This window comes from Talpa occidentalis, unplaced genomic scaffold (assembly GCF_014898055.3).
Source record: "Talpa occidentalis isolate TD23 unplaced genomic scaffold, MPIMG_talOcc4v2.1 talOcc4.14, whole genome shotgun sequence".
NCBI lineage: Eukaryota > Metazoa > Chordata > Mammalia > Eulipotyphla > Talpidae > Talpa > Talpa occidentalis.
This window is the reverse complement of record NW_023601433.1, coordinates 79,263,132-79,285,308: the sequence shown is the minus strand read 5'-3', so window position 1 is coordinate 79,285,308 and position 22,177 is coordinate 79,263,132. Positions and strand designations below refer to the sequence as shown.

Below are 22,177 nucleotides of genomic sequence, written 5' to 3'. Positions count from 1 at the left end.
TACTTAAATATCATTTTGGAGATTTGAAAATTACTGCAATTCCAGGTACAATTCCAATTCCAATTACTTTCCTAGACCTAGACCAAAGCACTCTCTAGCGTGACATGGTTTATTACTTGTCATTGCCACACACCCTATTACTATTAACAATTACTAGCCTGAGGCATGCAGGGTACCATAGAAAGAACTTTGCTCTGGAGCCACACAGACCCCAACCTAAATCAGACCTCACTTAACTACATGAACTGGGCGAGGTTACCAGTGTCCACGTCTGTAAAAGGGATATAATAAGCCTTATTTCTGACAATTTCTTTGAGTAATATAGTGTGCTTAACTACCTAACATTTGACACAGAATAGGTGCAAGAAACACTTAACCAGTATTTCCTATCATACTGAAGGAGCAAAATACCCAGTAAGATACAGGCTTATTCCTGCACACAATAAGTAAGAATTTCACCCAAGACAGGAAACCAGAGAGTGCCATCCCTCTGTACCAAAGGCCAACATCCCTCAGGCTTATTGCACAACCACAGGATTATGCACTTGCAATTTCACTCTGTCTATCCAGGGCCAGATAGCAAATAATGATCATCAGAACAGAAAGGAGACCTATTTGGCAGGCAACAATCTCAGTGTTCATCATCACCACTGAGTCACCACCAGATCAAAATGAAACACACTCCCTGCTAACAAATGTGAAGGACTTGAAAGCTGAGAACAGTTTTATGAGAATGTGCCTTTCAGAGAATGGTGAGAGAAAGGTCCTGCAAGAGAAAAGGTCTTTGTCATTAATGACAGACAATAACAAGTTCTCTAGTTCTCCAGCACATTAGCCATAGATGCTCTGGGAAGGAAGCTATAATCAGCACTTGCACTGTGCATTCCTCACTGTTGAGACATTGCGGTCTTAGATGAAAGGTGCAAGCACACCGGTTCCGTTGACATCACTAAGCTTTTGAGGGAAGATATTAAAAAGATGTCGCCAGAAGACAAACCAGAGAGCAAAGTTTTCCCATTGACAGGACCAGATGTGTGATGGTGGGAAAGGTAAATGCAACCCCAAAAACATGGAAGAGGAGTTCTCATTGGTTTTAGCTTCTTAGAAGTCTAGAAAATCAGGCTGGTACAACCAGACACCTGCCCAATATCTGAGTCATCACCAGAATCGAACAACCCAGGGCATTTAGTACTTAAGAAGTCTCCTACTGACACTTGAAAAGCAGGTTTGAAATAATGATAATAATAAACAGCTGAAAATTCCACCTAACACTTGACTGTATGAGGCTAAGAATGAAACATCAGGGTAGTGGATATCTGATGACCCATGAATATGACAGTAACTCACCATGGTTTTTGACCTGCTGGGAGAATAAGTATTCCTGAACTGGGTCAGGTTCCCTGATGATGTGGTGTTGCCCACAGCAACTGCAAGAGGCAAGACTCAGGAGACGGCAAAGATGCTCCTTGGACCTCAATGTCAAAACCAAAGCAGGTCCTAATTTCTCTCAGTAGCCACTCCCAATTCTGTCATTCATAAATCTGTCCAGATCCCTCTTAAACTGCATTTATATATCCTGCCGGGACCACCCCTTGAGATAATGAGTTTTAGAAGATGATTACCTGCTGTGTTAAGCAGTACTTCCTTTCATGGGTTACAACAAGAAAAAGAATTAGGGATGACACAGCAGAGAGGCTAATGTTGCTTTCACAAGGGACAATCTCGTGTGTGGCAAGTGGAAGTGGTCAACAGCCTGGAACCACAAAGTATTTAAGCAGAAACCATAAACTCAGGAAACAATGATTTTAAGTGTTTGGGTTGATGAAAGTCACTCAACGTGTAATTATGAAAAACAGGACATAATTTATGTTGGTTAGCATTACCTACTTGGAAAATAGTTCAAGTGGCATGGAGCCCAACAATATTTTCAATCTGCAGAGATCAGAGGTTGGTGAAAGCCAAAAAAATCTGCTAGGAGACACTGAAACTAACACCATGGCTGTCTGCATAGAAAGGGAGGCCACAGAACCTCCAGAAAAAGAGATTTAGCATGAAGATTCAGCCACTGGCTGAGCTACACGAAGCATCTCTGCCAGGATTAGTCCCTTCAACTGCAAATGCTTTAATTGCAATATGGTACCCTAGATTGAGTCCTGGCACAGAAAAAAGGACATGAGTGGGAAAACTGGTGAAATCCAAATAAAATCTGAAGTTTAATTGATAGTAATGTACCAATATTAACCTTAGTTTTGACAAATGTGGCAGTTATATAAGACAGTTACATAAGAAACTGAAAGAAGGATATACAGGAACTCTCTGTACTATCTTTGCAATTTTTCTATAAATCTAATATTATTTCAAAGTAAAAGGCTTATTAAAATTAAGAGAAAAGGGCCTCCCCTGGTGGCGCAGCAGTTGAGGGCTGGGCTGCGAAGCTGCCTGCAGCCTCTGCAACACCGGTTCGATCCCCGGCCGCCGGCGATGGTCCCACATGGCGCGCAGACCTCTCCTGCAGCCCGCTGCTCCCCTCAGCAGTGTACTTCTGTCCTTCTGCCTGCTCTGCTCCCCGCTTTGGCTCTGGTGAATTCTCTCACCCTCCCGCGCTTCTGACTGTACCCAGTGCTTGTATAAATAAATAAATAAATCTTTAAAAAAAAAAAAAAGAAAAAGAAAAAGAAAAACTAGCAATTTAAAAAAAAAAAATACTTTAAAAAAAATTAAGAGAAAAAAAATCAAAGCAAACATATTTCATGACTTTTCAAGGCCACTATGCTAGGAGTTAGAAGTCAATAAAAACCATCAAGAGTTTTAAGAATCAGAATTCAGGGCAAAGGACCCAGGAAGACAACTTTCCAGAGAGGACATACAAGTAGCCAACAAGTACATAAAAAGATGGAAAACATCACTAGTCATGTGGGAAATGCAGATCAAAACCACAAAGCAGTATCATCTCATACCTGTTAGAATGACCATGATCAGAGAGTCAAGAAATAACAAGTGCTGGCAAATAAGTGGAGGAAAGGTAACCCTGTTGGTGGGATTGTAAATTGGTGCCACCACCATGGAAAACAGTATGGCATTTACTGGAAAAAAAAAAAAAAAAAAACTAAAAATCAAATTACCATCGGATCCAGTCATTCCTCTTCTGGATAGAGCGCCAAAGAAAATGAAATCAAGACCTCAAAAGAGGTGTCTGGACTCCAATAGTCATGACAACATTACTTACAAAGGCCAAGATATGGAAACAACCCAGAGTCTGTGAGTGGATGAGCAGAAAGAGAGGAGTACATCCTGAGAAAAGCAACACTAGGGACTCTAGTCACTATGCAAACACCACAGTAAGTAACTACCCCACCTGGGCAGTTAAGCGTGCTCACCAACCATGCTGTACAGGGGAGCCTGCTAGGGACACCATTTTATATGTGGTTCATCATCAACCAAAACGTTATTGAGTAACACATGACTGTGCATACAAAGGAATGTTTACTCAGCCTTAAACAAGAAGGAAATCCTGCCATTTGCAAAAAACATGGATGAACCTGGAGGCCATTATGCTAAGTGAAATAAGCCAGACAGAAAAAGAAAAGAACTGCATGATCTCACCTGTATGTGAAATCTTTTTTTTTAATTTTTTTCCTAAAGATTTACTTCATTTTATCTATGTATATAAGAACTGGGGTGTAGGCCAGAGGTGCAGGAGGTGAGAGACAGAGTGGGGAGTAGCACAGGCAGATCTACTGAAATACACTGCTGAGGGGAGCAGCGGGCAAGACAGGAGAGGTCTGCTGTGCCATGTGGGTTAGCTCCTTGGCTAGGGTTCAAACTCATGCCACAGTGGCTGGTGACAGCTTGCTAACACTGAGACTTTAACCCCTGCACCACCAGGATGGCCCTGTATGTGAAATCTTAAATGAGTTATATACATAGAAGCAGGAAGTAGAACAGAGGTTACCTGGAGTGGGGAGGTAATGGAAATGGGGAGATGTGGGTCAAAGAGTGTGAAGTTGAGAAAACGCTGGGATGATAAATCTGGAGAGTTAATGTACAGTGTGACTATCATAATAATGCTAGAAGTTAATAATGCTAGTAGGCTGCTTAGAGAATATATTTCAGCTGCTCTCATTACAAAAAAAGAAAAAGGTAAGTAAGGGAAGAGATGTTAATTACTTTGTAGTAATTATTTCCATATATATGTATATGAAACGATGCTATAATCTTACACATATAGTTTTCCCTTAAAAAAAAAAAAAAATATCGGGCCTCCCCGGTGGCGCAGCGGTTGAGCGCTGGGTTGCGAAGCTGCCTGCGGCCTCTGCAGTGCCGGTTCGATCCCAGTCTGCTCCCCGGCCACCGGAGGAGGATCCCACATGGCGCGCAGATCTCTCCTGCCACCCGCTACTCCCCTCAGCAGTGGACTTCGGTCCTTCTGCCTGCTCTGCTCCCCGCTCTGGCTCTGGTGAATTCTCTCAACCTCCCGCGCTTCTGACTGTACCCAGTGCTTGTATAAACAAAACAAACAAACAAATAAAAATAAATAAATAAAACATGCCTCTATTTAAAAAAAAAAAATCAAAATTCAGTTGAATGAGAATTCCCTGACCAGAATGGAATGGGGAGAGGGGTGGGGAGAGCAGGTGTTAAGCTAAGGAAAAAACAAATGGCTACTTTTAGTTAAGCAGACAGCCACTGAAGGGCATGGTGTGAGGAAATGTGAAGGCGGCCTAGACTACACTGACTACACTGAGTAATCAAAAGTATCTCATCCCAAAGATGATAACCCTGACCTTCCGGAAGACAGACCTCAGGGTAGACTGACTATCAATGCTTTGGTGGTGGGTGTGGTATGGCGTGGTAAATGCACATCTGAAGTGGGGTGAACCTACTCCCCTAAATCATGTACAGTGTTCTAAACTAATATTAGCTTGATTAAAAAAAAAAGGTTACAGAAAAAAGTAAGGAGGTGAAAACAAGACAGGCCTCATGGTGGAGTCGTGGGCCACATTCGATGCTGATGCTGATGTGTGTGCCTAAGGGCTCTGCATCGTTTACAGAGCAATACACCTGGAAGCCCAGCTAGTCTAAGACCTATCAACAGCATGGAAGGAAAAGACTAGAACAAAATCTGAGGAGACTGCCAAAACAGCATCAAGGTTTACCAAAACGCAAAATAAAGTTACCTGGGGACTTAATCACCACTCATTGATTTACTCGAGTGGAGATAGTTGCTAGGCATAATCAACAAGGGTATGCATAAAAAAAAAATAATTCACTGCTCACTCAAGGAGATTACAGCGAGATAAAAAGGCAAAGCAAGAGAAGATTAAGTACTTGAACTGTATTTAAAAGAAATTGCATCAAATCTTTCTAAGGGCAAAGAAAGGAAGACTGCAGTGAAAATACCACTAATTAAAAACTAATCCTTGAAGATTGGGCGGGGGTGGGGGATGCCGAAAAATTTAAAAAAAAAAAAAAAAAAGCTGAGCTATCCGAAAAAAAAAAAGCTGTGGCTATCCGAAGAAAGCAGAATTGTCAGGACAGCTTCATAGAAATGTGGTTTCGATATTTTGGCGGGAAGTTAGAGAAATGATCAAAATGGCTTTCAAATGGACTGTACTGGATCTTGACTGGACTCAAGCTTGCCAGCTGAAGGTGCCCAAGGTAATAATGCCAACAGAGTTCTAACCAGAAGCCTGGTTTTTGACACCCAGAAGTGGGTTCCACTTAACCCCATCACTGAAAATAAAACACATACTCAAACAGGCCAGCTGCTTTCCCATTAGCTCCAATCTATGCTAACTATTGGGTCAGGTCATTAGGTAACATTTAATCAATAGAAAATTCAAGACTAAAAACAATTTGAAAAAAAATCAGTTTGTAAGTAAAACAACCATTTTAGCTTTGTGGATAATAAATCAAGTCTTTGTACTCAATTTGTACAAAGTACAAATTTAGTTTGTTGACTACAAAGTGTTGTATGAACGGATCTACTGAATGTGCATTATAGGTTTTGCATGTCAAATGTTTTAGAGAGAAGCAAATAAACACAGAGAGATGTCTATAGTTTTTTGCAAGCTTGGCCATTAGCAGAGCATCCTGGGCACACCGCCTACACTGAGTCTTTCCCCCAAACCACCAGGGAAATACCTAGGTCCAATTTCTCCTCTGGGAAAAAACCCTGTTTCGGGTCTCCCTGGTAGCACAGAGGTTAAGTCTCACCACTATTACCTCTGTGGCCTTAGTTCAATCCCCAGCCAGGGAGCTAACCCACATATGGAGCAGCAGACTTCTCCTGTTTTGCCCACTGCTCCTGTAACAGGGTGGTCCCCTGAAAAGGGGGAGGTTCCAGGTTCCCTGCCCCCCCCCAAGGGAGGGTGGAGCTGAACAGGGAGGAGAAGAAGCTGAAGAGGAGACTGGGAAAGAAAGGGAGCATGATGGGGGGCCAGAAGGAGACCTGGAGGAGGCACATGGAGCAGAGAGACATGTGAAGAAGCTGCACTTGCTTTTTTGGTCCTGGACTGGGTGAGATAAACATGGGTGAGAGACTCATGGGGAGGCTGACAATGGCAGCATTTATCTTGATTTCGATTTTTATTTTTTCCTTCCAGACTTGTCTGGCTGCTTCTGACCCTTTTCTATGGGTCCCCACCAGGAGATACCTTAGACTTGTGGCAGGCTTTCCAGCCTCAGAATCCCTGCTTTGGGCCAAACTTGTTTGGCTGGGCATTTACCCACAAAGGGATGGGTAACTTTGGGTGCTTGATTTGAAAACTATGTTCTTCCCCTTTTCTGTATTGCACACTAATTGTATTAAAGTTTCTTTCCACTGAAGGTCTTACACACTGGAGTATGTTTTGTCTTGATGCAGTGGATGGCAGAATCTATTTAGAGCGGGTAGGTTTGAGGGTTTTGGAGTGCCCCCTCCCTGTCCTGTAACACTCCCGTAGCAGTGTATTTCTGTCGATCTGCCTGTTCTGCTCCCCACTCTCTCTCTAGTGAATCCTCTCACATGCACACACCCCCAGCATCACCAGCCTACACTCCAACTCTTCTACACACACAAGAAAGAAAAAACACTGCCAAACCAAGTGACAGCCTTCCAATTCCATCAATCTGTACCTCAAACTTATTGAGGGGTAATATGCAAAAGGTCACATAAACACAGTTTGATAAGTGAAAAACGGCAGTTCTAGGCCAGCAATTTTAACGTAGAATTTTTACTCAAAGACAGTTATATCAGTAGCCTTTTATATTCCTGTAGATAATGAGAGCCTTTATTTATATCATTTAGACCAGCTTCTGTGGGGTAGGAGAATTTCAGATCATTCTTAAGTGTTTCTTATAATCAAAGGAACTCTACTTACAGTTACGAATGTTTTTCCAGTCAATCTTAGAGAAGAAGGGATGACAGCAAAGGCCTTCAAACTTCAGTCTCTCTCTCTGGCCACACAACAAACTTTGAATCAGATCAAGTAATTCACTGCTGATTTTGGGGTCATCCGGAAACTTCAAAAAGCGCTATTCCAAAAAAATAAAATAATTATTTCTTTAGCAAATTCAGCTTCTCGGGTCTGAAAGTTAAGAAGGTATTTTTCATATGTGCAAGTTCATTTCTTACTTTTTTAAAGAAGGGAGTTTTCTGTCCTCTTCACTTTGAATCAAAGGCATGTTCTCAAAATAAATGATCTGTTCACATCAAAAGACTTAGTTCCCTTGCAGGGGCTCCATACCCCTCCTGACTTGACCTTGCGCCCCTCTCCTGTCTCATCTCGCTGTACTCCCCATCTTGCTCCTGGCTGGGCAACAATGATGAGCTATTTAAAGCTGCCTGAACAAATCACTCTCTTCTCTCTGCCTGGAAACACCCTGCCCAACCCGCCTTGCCTTCCGCACCTACCTCTTCTACCCTCTCACTCCCTCCACATGCTCCTGTATTCTACCTCTGCAGATGCACAATGAATTTTGACTTCTGTGTGATGGTGGAATTCAAGGCAGAGGGAGCCTTCGCCTTCTTGGCAATCATTGTGAACCTGGTATCTGCCAGTACCTGGTGCAATGCACTCGTTACTGAGGGAGTGGATTGAAAAGGGAATAAATGAGCCCCAAGAATCATATAAGGGGAAACTAACTCAAGAGGTGACAAGGATAACAAATAATATACATATGTTAAAATATGTATACATAATACATAAAAAAACAGTATTAAGCACTTTAGAAAGATAAAATTGGGAGAGATACAAATATCTTTTTTTCCTTCTGGCTGAAAATAAAACATACATCTTTATCCAATCCTTCAGAAATGGGCTTAATATAGTAGAAAGCAGAGTTATTCAAAAATAGTTTTAATTCTACTTTATATATATATATTTTCCCATATATATAATTCATGTGTTCATTCAATTCTACTATCATATTCAATAGCTAGTAGTACTAAGCAGCAGTATAGCATAACATCAACACCATGGGCTTCAAAATTAGTTTGCCCTTATTATTTGGGGCAAGTTACTTAACTACCCTTGCCTTGGTCTCCTCATTTATAAGATGAGAAAAGGGACCTTCTGGTGGCGCAGGGGTTAAAGACAGCACTGTCTAGTTATCGCTAGCCAGTGCTGCACAAGTTCGATCCCCGGCCGGCCAGGGTGCTACTCACATGGCGCAGCAGACCTCTCCTGACTCGCCTGCTGCTCCCCTCAGCAGTATATTTCATTCACTCTGCCTATTCCGCTCCCCACTCTGTCTCTGGTGAATCACCTCACCCCCCAGTTCTTGTATGCATAAATCAATAAATCTTTAAAAAAAAATGAGAATAATATCTACTTCACAGGGTTGTTTGAGCATTAATTGAGATAATAGACTATATTTCATCAATGTGAAGATTCACATTCACATTTATCAGCACTGAAATCAAAATGTATTTTCTAATCAACGAAATCACACATTGATTGGCTCAGTGTTTCTTTTTTAATGGTACATAAAACAACAGCGTAGGCTTACAGTTCCTGGCAGCTGAAAGTCAATGAAATACAATTAATAGAGTGTCTGGGGCAGCTTTTGGCACCAAGAAAGGGCTATGTGAGTATTTGCTATTGTTATTATCATCCAATACCGCCAGTTTACACAAATGTTCATTCACACAATTTTTCAATACCATTTTTCAATGACTTGGAAATTCACTCACAGCTCTTTACCTGGAAATTCATGATGTTGCTGAAGGTTCTGGCCGAGGTCCCCTCAGTGAACGGGGACCTTCCATAAACCATCTCATAAGTGATCACTCCCACCGACCACCAGTCACAGTCCAGCCCATAGACGCCCTTTCCATCCCCATTCATCACAGTCAGCACCTCGGGCGCCATGTAATCCGGAGTCCCAATTGGGAGTTTGGCATTCACCTGGAAACCCGTAAATAAAATGAGCACAACAAACTTTCAATGACCCTCAAGTAGCTGCCAACAGCTTCATTTCAGACACAAGCTACTTGCTGCTGATTACTACTCTCCTAGGCACTTAAACCTCTGTCAAGTGGCACACTGTCAGGAAATGCAAAAGTTTACTAATTAAAAAAAAAAAAGTACATGATATATCATCCAAAGCCAAATCAACAAGTCAATGACATATATACCCTTTGGTTACACAACTCAGAGCTGGGTATACTCCTGGAAAGGAAGATATCTTTCCTGAAACATGTTACAATGGGGCAGAAGCTCTCTTACATAAAAAAAATAGCAAAATGATAATAAATCCTAAAGATGAATTTAGAAGGTCAACCTATCCATTACTGAAAAAAGCTGGCAGCTAGCTAGCAAGCCAGTGTTAGAAACGTGTTGAGATTATCTCAAGTTTAAGTATCTGGAATCAATATTGTTACTAGAGCCCACCCACAGGGCAAGACAAGATAAATAACTTCCACCCAAGACCATATGTTAATGAGCTCATTTTCCTCAGCGACCCCCCACCCCACTCCTGTTCCTGCAGATCCCTCCCCACTGTTCAGAGACCCAGGGTCCTCCAATCCAATGGCCAAGCAACTGAACTTGGCCAAGAAAGATTAGGACAACTTAGGTCTTTCTATAAAGCTATTATATTCCATGCAAAGAACTATACCTTTTGCTAAGAAGTTGTCCTTCTGTTTCAGTGTTTAAATGTCCTGTTTCTTCAAAGAATGCTGATGACAGAAGTAGGTTTTCTGCCCTTCCGGCACCCTCCCCTTACTGGGCAACCTAATAAGTGGCAACCCTTTTGTTTTTCAAAAAGTTTTTGAAGTTTCAGCGAGTCATGAAGTTTGAAGTCTAAGGATCATCTCGCTAATGTTCTTCCCCATCAAAACAGAGAGGGTGTGATGGTCACATGCTGTGCTGACCAGCTGCTCAGTCACCCCACATCTGAATGGTTTCTCACACACTGACAGTCACGTGGTGCTGAAGTACTTCCTCCCCATTAAAGGGTGTTGAGTACCCTTCAGTCAGTAGAGATTTTATTGGAATGGTCATACAGCTTTAAGGCTGGGATTTATACCAAAACAGTCAATTCACTTTCTTTTGATTTGACTGTGAATTGGGAGGAAAGCGAACATTTGGAGGGGACCCTGGGAGGTCTCCCTGCTCCAGAGATGAAGACTTGAGCTCTCCCAGCTCTGGCTTGCATCTTGTTCATTCGTCTGTCACCAAAACCCACTGTTATAGCAAACAGATTCATCCTCCCTACTTCTCTTACCTCAAACCCAACCAGGTTTTTGCAAAGCCTAAACTCGGAAAGCACTGTGACACTGTTAATTCCTGACACCAGCCATCCATCACTTTGGGCAATAGGATTTCCACTGAAAGCACCCATTTGGGAAAGCTACATGGTCACAGCAGCCAGTAACCCACTGGCCTATACTGATGGACAGAAGTGGGGAGAAGGAGAAAATAGTCTAAGATAGAATGACAGATGCCGTAAGCTTGAGAATAGAAAATGGCTTAAGTTGAGGGGAAGCCTTGATGCTGGGCAATCTAAGCTAAGATGCTATCTTTCTTAATGGCTTCAGAATAGCATTAGCAGTAAACTACAGGGTTTTGGTAAAAAAACAAAAAAAACCCAAAAACCAAAAAAACACCTCAACAGTGACAGTGATCAGTAGCTATTTTTTTTTTATTTCTTTTTTTTTTCACTTTTTTTTTTTAATTTTAATAATAAATTTTATTTTTATATTCCCCATACAATTGCAGCCCCCCCATTCTGACCCCAATCTCTCCCCTCCCACCCCCGCCCCCTTAAAAGCGTCTCTGGTTCGTAGTTTTTTGTTGATTTTGATTTTCACTTTCTTATAGTTATTCGTTTTCCTGGTCCCTTATTTAAGTTTTCTAGATTCCTGCTATGAGTGAGACCATCCGGTATTTTTCTTTTTCTTTTTGGCTTATTTCGCTGAGCATTCAGTAGCTATTTTTTAAAAAGTCAAATAAGAGAAAAAAAAAAATCTTTGTTTGACTAGGCATTGGTAATGTCACTGTATCGCTGATTAAATGCTTACCCTTTATGCCTAATTACGCTAATTACCTTGCAGGACTATTAATACACAGCTGTCTAATATGCATCATTTGCACTTGTTGGATTTCTTTTATCATCAGGCTTGACTATTTGAGGATAATCAGCTGTCCTATTTGCAGCTCACAAGGCTAGGTTGCTTGTTCCCACCTGAAAAATTCAAAGGAACCTGCCTGGGTCAGGTTTATCAGCATGTCCTAGCTGCAGACTACAAGCTGTCAATGCCTCACTCTCAAACTAATATGATTAGACTCAACAAAGACAGTGAGGTAACTCCCCAACTAATTCTTGCCCCCAGAACAGATATGTGATTATACATTTATGTCTAACCACTTTGTAATGTTCTAAATTTTATTAGACTAGAAAACCCATAAAAGGTTCTACAGTACTTGTTGGTAATTAACAACAGGATTTTAATGACAACTAATGGCTACTAGGCCTCCAGCAGTTACTGACCTCCAAGCACATTAAATCTGTTTCACAGATTATCTCCCATGTCCTAATGAGGATTGTGCAAGATGCTTTCACTCTCCTCTGGTAGCAATTCATGGCAGTGAGATGTGATAGTGGGATGTCTCTGAGGCACCCAGCCTGCATACAGGACCCACCCCATAACTAAGCCTTAACTAATTTTAAGAGTATACACCAGTTCAGGAGGAGACAAAGAGACAGAAGGGTCTCCCATACTTTGGGACAAAGAGGGGTTAAAAAAAAAGAAAGAAAAAAAGGGATTACCCACTGACTCTTACAGATAAAAGCAGATAAGAAGGTAAGAAAACCAGCCTCATCTTCCCAATCCCCTTTCCATAAAATGCTGGAACATAAAACTATTTTGACCTAATGTTCCCACTGAACTGGACATAAAAGTACACCTGCAGAAACAGGGGGAAATGACTCTCCCTCTGTTGTTCTGTTGAGGAAAAGAAACACAATTTTTACACTTGTACATAAATCTCCGAAGGGCTCTCTCCAATGGGTTTCCCACTGCTAAATGGAGCTGATTATACTTAACATGCTATCATGCTCTTTATTTACAATCCCCTTACAATCGGTGAGACAGGCTGGACTGTTAGCTGTTGGCTATTCTTTGAGAGGCTAATAAAGTGAAGTGGGTGACACACACTAAGTCACACAGCTGGTCAATGGCACAAGTCAGCTTAACACCCAGTGCCCAGGCAGTAGGGCCCACTGAGGTCTACGAGCAAAAATATTTCAAAGCGAAAATATTCTGAGTGAGAAGCCTGAAATAAAGACAATGGAAGATGGACAGCTCAAATTGATAAATGTCCAAAATACATAAATAATATTTGGGGGTGGCAGGAGAAAGGTTCGTTGATTTGGGGTAAGTAGGTCAGATTAACGGCAGTAAGCATATATTGTATTTTAGGCAACATATTTTGAATACCAAAAATCCATCTAGAACCTACTTTTGGCCTATAAAGCTGTCTATTTAAAGGAACCACATTTTTAGCTCACTACCATTGATCAAAAATACCACCAAAATTATAATTCCATATACAAATTTCATATCCAAATTATAATTCCATATCCAAGCTTGATCTGAAGTGCAGGTTATTTGCTTTCTTTGTGATTAAAACAATGCTAAAAATTCCTTCGTACTGCTTGTCACACTCTGGGTCTAAAAGCACAAAGTTCAGGAGAGGAGACTCTCTCTCCAAAAAGAGAAAAGATACAGTATTCTCAAGTATGTAAAACAGAGAGCCATGTCTCCTTGACCAAAATAATCAAGGGTTGAGGTTGAGCTGCAAAAATATCTGAGTGCCTCAGGGAGGTTGCCCACCTGGAGTGAAGGCTGCTACAGTTAAAAGTGAAAAGGGCAGTCTGAAACACTGAAAAACAGAAATCTGCAAAGAATATGAGTCTCTCCATCAAGGGCTGGGAAGATAGTGAAGCCACACAAGGAGACAGGGTCTTCCTCCCAACTCCCACCTATTTGCCAAGCAGAGACTTTTGCTAGTGTTCTGAATAGATTTTCCTATTGCAAACACATATTTTCAGCTCTAATTAATTAGTTTTCTGACACATTTCAATCTACTGCAGTGGTTCTGATCTAGCGGTGATTTTTGCCTCCCAGGGAACATTTGGCAATGCTTGGAAATACTTTTGGTTGTTACAACTACAGGGGAGGTTGCTGTTGGCATCTAGTGGATAAAGACCAGGGATGCAGTTAAGCAGCCTACAATACTCAGGACAGCTCCCCACAACAAAGAATTGCCCACCCAAACGTCGATCTTGATGAGGTTGTATTATCAAACTGTAGACTTATGTTTCAATTTGTTTCTAGATGCATGAGCTAATTAAGGTCATTACTGCAATACATTTATCAGTTTTTGAGTGCTAGAAGATAAGACTTTGCATTACGTAAATTTTTTGTGCTTTGTTCCATTGAATTTCTTAAGTTTTCATGCTTATTTCTGAAATGCACATAATTTTTTTCAAAAATAAAATGCTTTAATTCTATAACCTATTTCTTAATGGAATGAAATGGAATGGAATACATTATAAGTTCATAATCTGAAAAAAAAAATTGGCAGAGATAGCCTATTTTTTCAAGGGCCTGACACCAAGGAAATTATGCCAAGTAGATCTCTGGTCTGCAGGACAGGGAAGCCAGGGTGGGACAAGATAACAAAGAACTAGTAATACCCCTCTTTCCTCCAAGGAACTTAAGGGGAAAAAGCAATTTTCATATATTGCCCTTTATAGAAAAAACTCTACTCTCAGAGCTGCAGGGAGGTGGGGTGGGGGGCATTTTGAGTAGCAGCATCTCTAACCTCCTAAATTTCTGCATTTTAACTAGAATTAGTATTTTTAGAGAAAGAATAAAAGGTCAAATTCACAAGGATCTGCCAGGTCACGAAGTGGTTCAATGGTGAAATTAGTCTTAAAATCTAAGTCAACTTTTCTCTTAGACCCACCATTTTTTTGCATGGTGAACTGGAAAATTCACATTTTAGTATGCACAAATTTTATCAGCAGATATTTTAAATCTATTTTTATTTTTCACTTTGTCCCCTTTTTCCTAAAGCAATTCTCACTCTTGATCTCAACAGCTACCCTCCTGCCTTCCTAATTAGCACATGGAATAGTTTGATTTTTACCAAAGGTCCAGGACTTAGAATTGACATTTTGAGCACTTGGTCCTTGATGCTTAAGGATATTTAGTTCAAATGCTCTGGTGATTAATTTCAATTTTGTTGCATAGGAAGTAGAGGATTTGAGATAAAAGAGGTTACATTTCGTTAAAACATTTTAAAGTGAGAAAGATAACATAATAGAAGGCAGTCTGACAAGCAAGGAAAATGAAGGGGAATATAAAGTAAGCATTTTCCTTTTTTTCAACCAAACTTTTAAAATATTCCTAAACATGTTTTGTAGCTATTAACAGATATTATCTACAAGAGTGCCAAGGTCAGGTAAGTCTGCAAAATAGCTCTGTGTTCCCATCCCTCTTCCAAACCAAGTCATTTAATATACTGGCAGAGGAGGTCTCCAAAATATTATCAAACCTATGTATGACCACAGAACATTTTTTAGTACAACCTCCAGTAAGAATTCTTATTCCATTTTATTACCGTCTTATTTGAGTTCATTTTAGCAGCTGATCCAAAATCTACCAACTTGATGTGTCCCATTCGGTCAATGAGAATGTTCTCAGGTTTGATATCTCTACAAGAAAATCAGGGCCACAAATTAGTATTGGGTTCTCCAAAACAATCAGCAAGCAACAGCTATCCTAGGGTCTCATTTCCGCCAAGAATCTTAAGGTCTGTATTCTGCTATCTAGATCTCGCTATTGATGGATGTAAATAATAAGTATATATTTTGCAAAACAAACTTAAGTTTAAAAAAAGAACAAGGATGAGAAGGAGGAGGAGAAATGGAGAGGGAAGGAAGAAAAATGATGGCAAGAAGGCAAGGAAAGAGAAAAAATTCATGTTATTAGATGGATTATTTCTTCTAGAGACACACATTTTTACATTAAGAAAACTAAGGCCAAAAGAAGCAAGGGGGGTTGCTTCAGTTCATGTAGCCAGTTAATGGAAAAGCTAAAACTCCATTGCAGATTGTGTGATTCCTGGTCTAAGCATCATCCCATTCCCACATTCTCAAGTACAGAAAACATCAGATGAGGCGATAAAGAAACACATTTCAATGAAGGATTTTTGGAACATCTTTATAAATTACCAAGAGGTGCAATCAGAAACACAACAGCATGGTCTTCTACTTCCACGTAGTAGGCCAGTTCTTTCTTCAAATCAAATTGGTTTTTCGATCATATAACTTAAATAACCCATGCAGGAGACCCTGGTCTTTTTAGCTATATTAGCAGATCTTACTAGCAAATATAAGATCATTATAATTCTAGATCAATTTCATTGCTGAATGGGTAAGCTGAAATGTCTGCCATCTTGGAAAATTTACTTTCAGCCAGTTATAGTTAAGACTGGATAAAAAAATTGATTGGCACATGATTTTGATACTGAAATCATTGCTTCATGCACTCTGTTGCAGGAATTCTTGGGTACTACAGAAGAACTCTCAGTATACACCAGCATCTCACTTACCGATGTATATATCCCATCTGATGAACACTGTGAACAGCCAAAATCAGTTCAGCCAGGTAAAACTGAATCATGTTTTCATCTAATTGGTCCTCATATCTATTCAAAAGTGACAGCAAGTCCCCTCCAGGCTGATATTCCATGATCTGTTATAGAATGCCAAAATTATTAATTCTTCACACACCCAAAAAAACCTGAATGTCTCAATTAGATCTTCAAATATCATCTGACGTGTTATAATTACAGTGTCTCCACAAAGCAATGAAGATGTGTAAGACATATTGTAAGTCACGTAGGATGAGGCCCCTGCCCTAAAGAAATCACATCCATTACCCAAGAGAATCAATATAATGAAAGACTAGTCGCAGACACCATGCACAGTGTTTGCCAGGCAAGCTTGAAAAATTGAATTAAATCCACCCACTACCCAAGTTGACATCCCAGACATTCCCCAGGATCAGGTACACAGCAGAGATGGAAATTCCTAGAGGGTAACAAACCCTCTCGCATCTTCTTTGCACTCCACTCAGCACCCAGCAGAAGGCAGGAAGGAGGCAAGCCCTAAATGTGATGCAATCTTTTCCAATATCAGTTTGACAGTCCTTATTAAAAATTTAAATGTGAAAAATAATAATAAATACATTTTAAAAATTAAAAATGTAAATGTAAATAATATGCCCCTTAACCTAGTAATTCCATTTCTGATAATTTATTTTGTAGGAACTTATAGTTTGTAACTAAATAAACAGATTCACTCTAGCACTGTTTGTAACGGGAAAAAAAAACCTGGGGGCCTCCCTGGTGGCGCAAGGGGTTGAAACACAACCTATGAAGCTATCTGCAGCCACTGCAGCACGAGTTCAATCCCCCGCTAGGGAGCTACCCACATGGCGCAGCAGACCTCTCCTGACTCGCCCGCTGCTCCCCTCAGCAGAGTATTTCGGTCAGTCTGCCTATTCTGTTCCAGGCTCTGTCTCTGGTGAATCCTCTCACCACCCCACCCCCGCACCTCTGGCCTACACCCCAGTTCTTGTATGCATGGATGAATAAATCTTTAAAAAAAAAAATCCTGGAAATCACCCAAATGTCCCTCAATAAGAGACTGCTTAAAATATCTATCTAAATGATGGGATGAGATGCAGATATTAAAAATGAATGGATTCAATCTATTCGCACTACCATGGAAAACTGTCCATGATAATATAAAGTGGCAGCCCTTGTAGGCTAAAGGACAATCCCTTTTTTATGAGAAAAATCAAATCATTACACCCATTGGTATATACATAGAAAGATGTGGAAGAATATAGAGTGTAGCCTCAGGTAAAATATTTGATTAACAAAAAAAAAATCTTCTACCCCAAGGAAATGAAATCCAACAAGAGGGTGACTGGTGGCCTGCGAGGCCTCACACTCCAGCCTAATGACTTCACATTCAATTTTATCTGTAGAATGGGGACAGGACAAATTCCCTTGCAGCGCTGCGTGAGGATAAGGAAACCCAAGTCCTCAGAGGACCTGGCACTGTGCTGGGAGAAGCCAGGACCCATCATGACCATCTCTGCAACCATGTCATGCCTCAGAGTCCTCCTCCTGACCTTTGCTCTGATTTCCCATTTTACGAGCCCTCTAAATATGTCTTTTAAGTCATCTCAAATCATTTCTGGAAAGAAGCACGATTCAAATAAATGTGCCCCTTCTTCTCCCACAAAACCCACTTACTCTCTCAAACAACAGTGCATCCTTATGGACGGGTGCTTGGAGACTGCGACTTTAAAGTCAAGTTACACAGAGTGAAAGTGGGTCACCGAGTAATGTGGGTTCCTTCTACTTCAGCCAATTAAATAAGAAAACTTTGTTCAAGGGCCTCCTGTTGCATTATATTTGAGAAGCCAACTCTGGGATGCGAATTCTCTCCATCCTTCTCCAAATCCACTTCCTTTTAGTCCAGGGTTACAAGAAAGCTTTTGCCAAGTCAAAGTGGAACATCTGCACACACCCCCAGAGGTCCCGGATGGCCTTGTAAAGACTGTCCAGCACCAAGTTAACCCCATGCCAGAGCGCCCTGGAGGAGCCAGCAATTTGCCTGGCCTCCCACGACACCTGGGTGCCTATCCCACTTACAACTTACCTGCAGCAAATACTCAACCAGATACTGGGCAGAGTAAGTTTCCAGATACATGGAAACTACTGAAAAAAAGTGACTTATGAACTAACAAGAACAGCAATCCTCAGAAGGGGTGGCAGCTAAAATGCAGACTTTATTTCCCCAAAATTCACAGTACACATGAGCTTCTCTCCCCAGTCCTAAAGCAGCCTGCAGGAGCCACCTGGCAGCCTATAGCTCACCCACTCATCCCAACCTGGTTCTCCACAGGCCCTGGGTATGTGGGTGAGTGCTAATTTTTGCGTCTGTTTTAAATACATATTGCCATTAAAAAGGTCTTAAACATCCAGGGGAAAAAAAAAAGAAATTTGCAGATAATAACAGAAGTACTCATGCTTTTAAAACCACAAAGTCTTAAAATAAGAACAATGCATATTTATGATGACAAGTCGACGTTATAAATTTTCTAATCTGGCTCTATTAAAGATGTGAAAGAAACCGAACAGCTTGTAAGTTTAAGGATGTGACAGCCAGACAGGTAGCCACTGGTAACTTTTAAAAGTTCACAAACTCATCATTATTTAGTACCTAGGAGTTTACTCCTGAAGATTCTGTTTGTAATAACCAATAAGATAGTTTGGAAAACCAACCGTGTCTTAGAAAGGCAAAAAGATGTGTTTTTTGCTCCTCTTCAGATCCAACTTCCTGAGCTGAAAATCCCTGCCCAGACTCAAAAAGTCTTTTCTACGAGTTGAACAACTCTTCATTTGCTCAAAACCAGGGCTGATTGGGAAGACAAGCAACAATAATGACAACAGCTGCCAGGCAGCAGGCTCCACGGCACGGGGTCAACCCAGACGCAGGGTGGCACGAACGTCTACACAGACTGGGTCTATATCAAAGACACTAATCAACCCTGTCCCTCCACCAACACCCCAAATTACATACTAGAAAACTCCAAGTGTGCACGGTTAGTGTGGCCGCTTACTGAGTAAATTTTGCTGTCCCAACAAGCTAGGCCCACCTCCAAACCATGCCCCTGGGGAATGGCTGCCCATCCTGGGAGGAGCGAAGGCCCTGGAGAAGATGGCTGGTGTGTAGCCAACTCGAGCTTCATCCATCACTGAGTTCTCGAGTTTAAAGACACCAGCACTCAGGTGCCTGCGGAAAACACTTCTGAGCTTTTTTTAAAAAAATCAAGAGCCTCCAAAAGCTTCATCAAAAGCAGCAAACTACTGTACACCTGAAATCTGTTACCTCAACCCATTAAAAATCTTAAAAAAAAAAAAAAAAGACAAACTAAGGGTCTTCAAGATTGCATAGCAGATGACTGGTGGCAAACGAAAACCAGGGTGAGCAAGACACTATAAATAACTTCAGGCTAACGTTACCACATCGGCCGTGGCCCAACATTTGTTCACAGCATCTGCTTTTGTCAAAAATAGAGGACTCCAGTCTACTGTTACTGTGAGCTGTCCATGTGGTGATCCCCCTACATGGCCTCTAAGCCAAGAAGACTACTTAGTCCTCTGGGGCACAGCTTCTCAAACCTGCCTGCCCCACAGAGTCACAGGGAGAAGCACTTTTTAAAATGGATAGAACACATTCATGCAAAGGAATATTCAAGTGCCTGTCATGGGCCTGGCACTGAACCAGATAAGAGGAAAACAGTCGTGACTAAAACAGAAAAAAATCCCTGCCTTCATGGAGCTGAAATTCTAATAGGGTGACAACAAAGTTTTTTTAAAAAATAGGTTAAAGTCTCAGCGCTATCAAGCTATCACCAGCCACTGTGGCATGAGTTCAATCCCCAGCCAGGGAGCTAACCCAATACGGTGCAACAGACCTCTCCTGTCTCGCCTGCTGCTCCCCTCAGCAGTGTATTTCAGTAGATCTGCCTGTTGTGCTCCCGGCTCTGTCTCTCGTGAATCCCCCCCCATACCTCTGGCCTACACCTAAGTTAAACAAATGAGAGGATAAGGTATGTCTCCTTCCCATTCCAAACATTCACAGAGCTTGTAAAATATGTGGGTTCCAGGGACATCAGCAAGTCCTGATGTCCTTGCTCAAGCTCCAAGAACCTGCAGGAACCAGGGCTGCCTGGAATCTACAATGTGAAGGAGCCATGGGGTGATCTGATTAGCCAGCCCACCCCAGCCCAGCACTGAAACCAGCTGCTGAAGAGGTCGAGAAGCCAACCCCACTCCCACCCAATGAGAAGTGCCCATGGCGGAGGGTACTTCTCTAACTCAGCCACTGTTCCTGCGGCCCACCTGTCACCAGTGACTGCCTAGAGCCTTTCTGCATATCAAGACAAGATTACAGACGACAAAGGGCTGGAAAATAACCAGTCCATCAGCACTGAAGCAACGATCCTTTGCCCTGGCAAGGACAGAAGACGTCCTGCACACAATAAACAGCGGCAGGTCATCTGAATGGTGTTCACCAAGGCATGGTAATCAATGGCCGGAAGGAAGGGGGAGGAAAAAGATCCCTCTGGTGAAACAGCGCTAAACAATGTGACAACCCTGTGGATGGCAGAGAAAGCACAGCAGCTGACAGATGAGCCTGGCTTGGAGCTATAATGGACTTGCTCTTTTAAAGCAAAGACTTTCAGGCCAACAGAGACAGACCCTTCTGATGGCAGCAGCTGCAGATGCTAATTAAAGGGTAAATTTTACATGTGTTGGGTTCGGAAGGAGCGTCTGTTTCTCTGCTGGTGTCTGCATCTACACCCCAAGTACTGGGATGGCAATTCCCACCAGTTGTGTTGCATCTGAAATTAAGGGTGTGTGTTGGGGGGCGGGGGGAAGTGGAGGGGTAGCATACACACATGCATGTGCACGAGTGCACACACACATGTATACATTCCTCCTTGCACGCATATGTGGAGGGGGTGTGGGGTAGTTAATAGCCCTTTAGTGCCCTACTTCAATTTGTATGGGGTGTCATTAAAGACACGCTGTGCTGGCCACCTCTGAGAAATGTGTCCTTGAGATGCTTGCACTACAATCAGCATGACAGAAAGTGCCATGAAAATGCAACGATGCTACTGGCATCATCTGCTCTGCCCAGTGTTGCTGATCTTTGGCATGCGGGAGGTGGGAAGGGATCCTCTATGCACAGTGGGTCCTGGCAGAGATGGTAAATTATTCTTCTTGAAGGACAAGGTGACCAAGAAAAAAAGAGAGAAGGTCCTTTATTTCAGAAAAATATGAATCCCAGCCTGATTCATCCATCTATTCAAAAAATCCGCATTGAGCATTGAATCACCCAGCATCCTGGCAAGAAACAGGCAGCTCGCTCAAAAGAGGACACTGATTAGTGAAGGGGCTATTTACAAAGGTGTGAATACGGATTAAGGAAATAATCATGGGGCAGGTAACAGCAGGGGAGCAGGTGACATTCCTTGACCTGAAAGAGCAAGGAAAGGGAGCTTGGGTGTGTGCATTATTACAGAGGAATAAAAGGAAGAAACAGTCGCCAGACTCTAACTAGCTGCACCTATTGCTATAGGCCAGTGGGTCCCAACATGGGATTAGGGTTAGGGTGCAGGCCAGTGGCAGCACCACCTGGGAACTGGCTAGGAATGCAAATTCCTTGGTGGTGGACATGGATAGTAACATACATCTCAGGAGGTGTGACCCTCTCCCCCCTAAATCATAGATAGTGGTGTAAACCAGTGTTTCCTCAATAAAAAGGTAACAACACAATTTAAAAAACAACAACAAAATGCAAATTCCTAGGACCTTCTGAATCAAAAACTCTTAAGGTGGGGCTAGGCAAACTGGCACAGCTTAACTACATAGTGACTCCTATAGCAGTAAAAGTCTAAATGCACTCCCTTCAAAAACACTTCAAAAGACCAGGACACAAAACAACTATTTCAAAGGCACAAAGAATTCAAAGAATGCCCCCAAGGCAATGACACGCTCAGCAACTGAACCCAGCAACTGAACCCGGGTCA

The 22,177-nt window shown here is 41.8% G+C and overlaps 1 protein-coding gene across 9 annotated transcripts in view; it reads right to left on the bottom strand.

Moving 5' to 3' along the window:
- The window catches only part of CIT (citron rho-interacting serine/threonine kinase), a 150,717-nt gene that overhangs the window by 110,136 nt on the left and 18,404 nt on the right, over window positions 1-22,177 (bottom strand). For 8 of the 9 annotated variants that reach the window (XM_037511067.2, XM_037511065.2, XM_037511066.2 and 5 more), the window contains 4 exons: window positions 16,110-16,252; window positions 15,117-15,210; window positions 9,186-9,389; window positions 7,362-7,515 (listed from right to left, as the gene is read on the bottom strand). In XM_037511067.2, the coding sequence (XP_037366964.1) occupies window positions 7,362-7,515; window positions 9,186-9,389; window positions 15,117-15,210; window positions 16,110-16,252 (595 nt within the window). The remainder of the gene's footprint in view (window positions 1-7,361; window positions 7,516-9,185; window positions 9,390-15,116; window positions 15,211-16,109; window positions 16,253-22,177) is intronic. The other variant, XM_037511076.2, reaches the window with a different exon arrangement.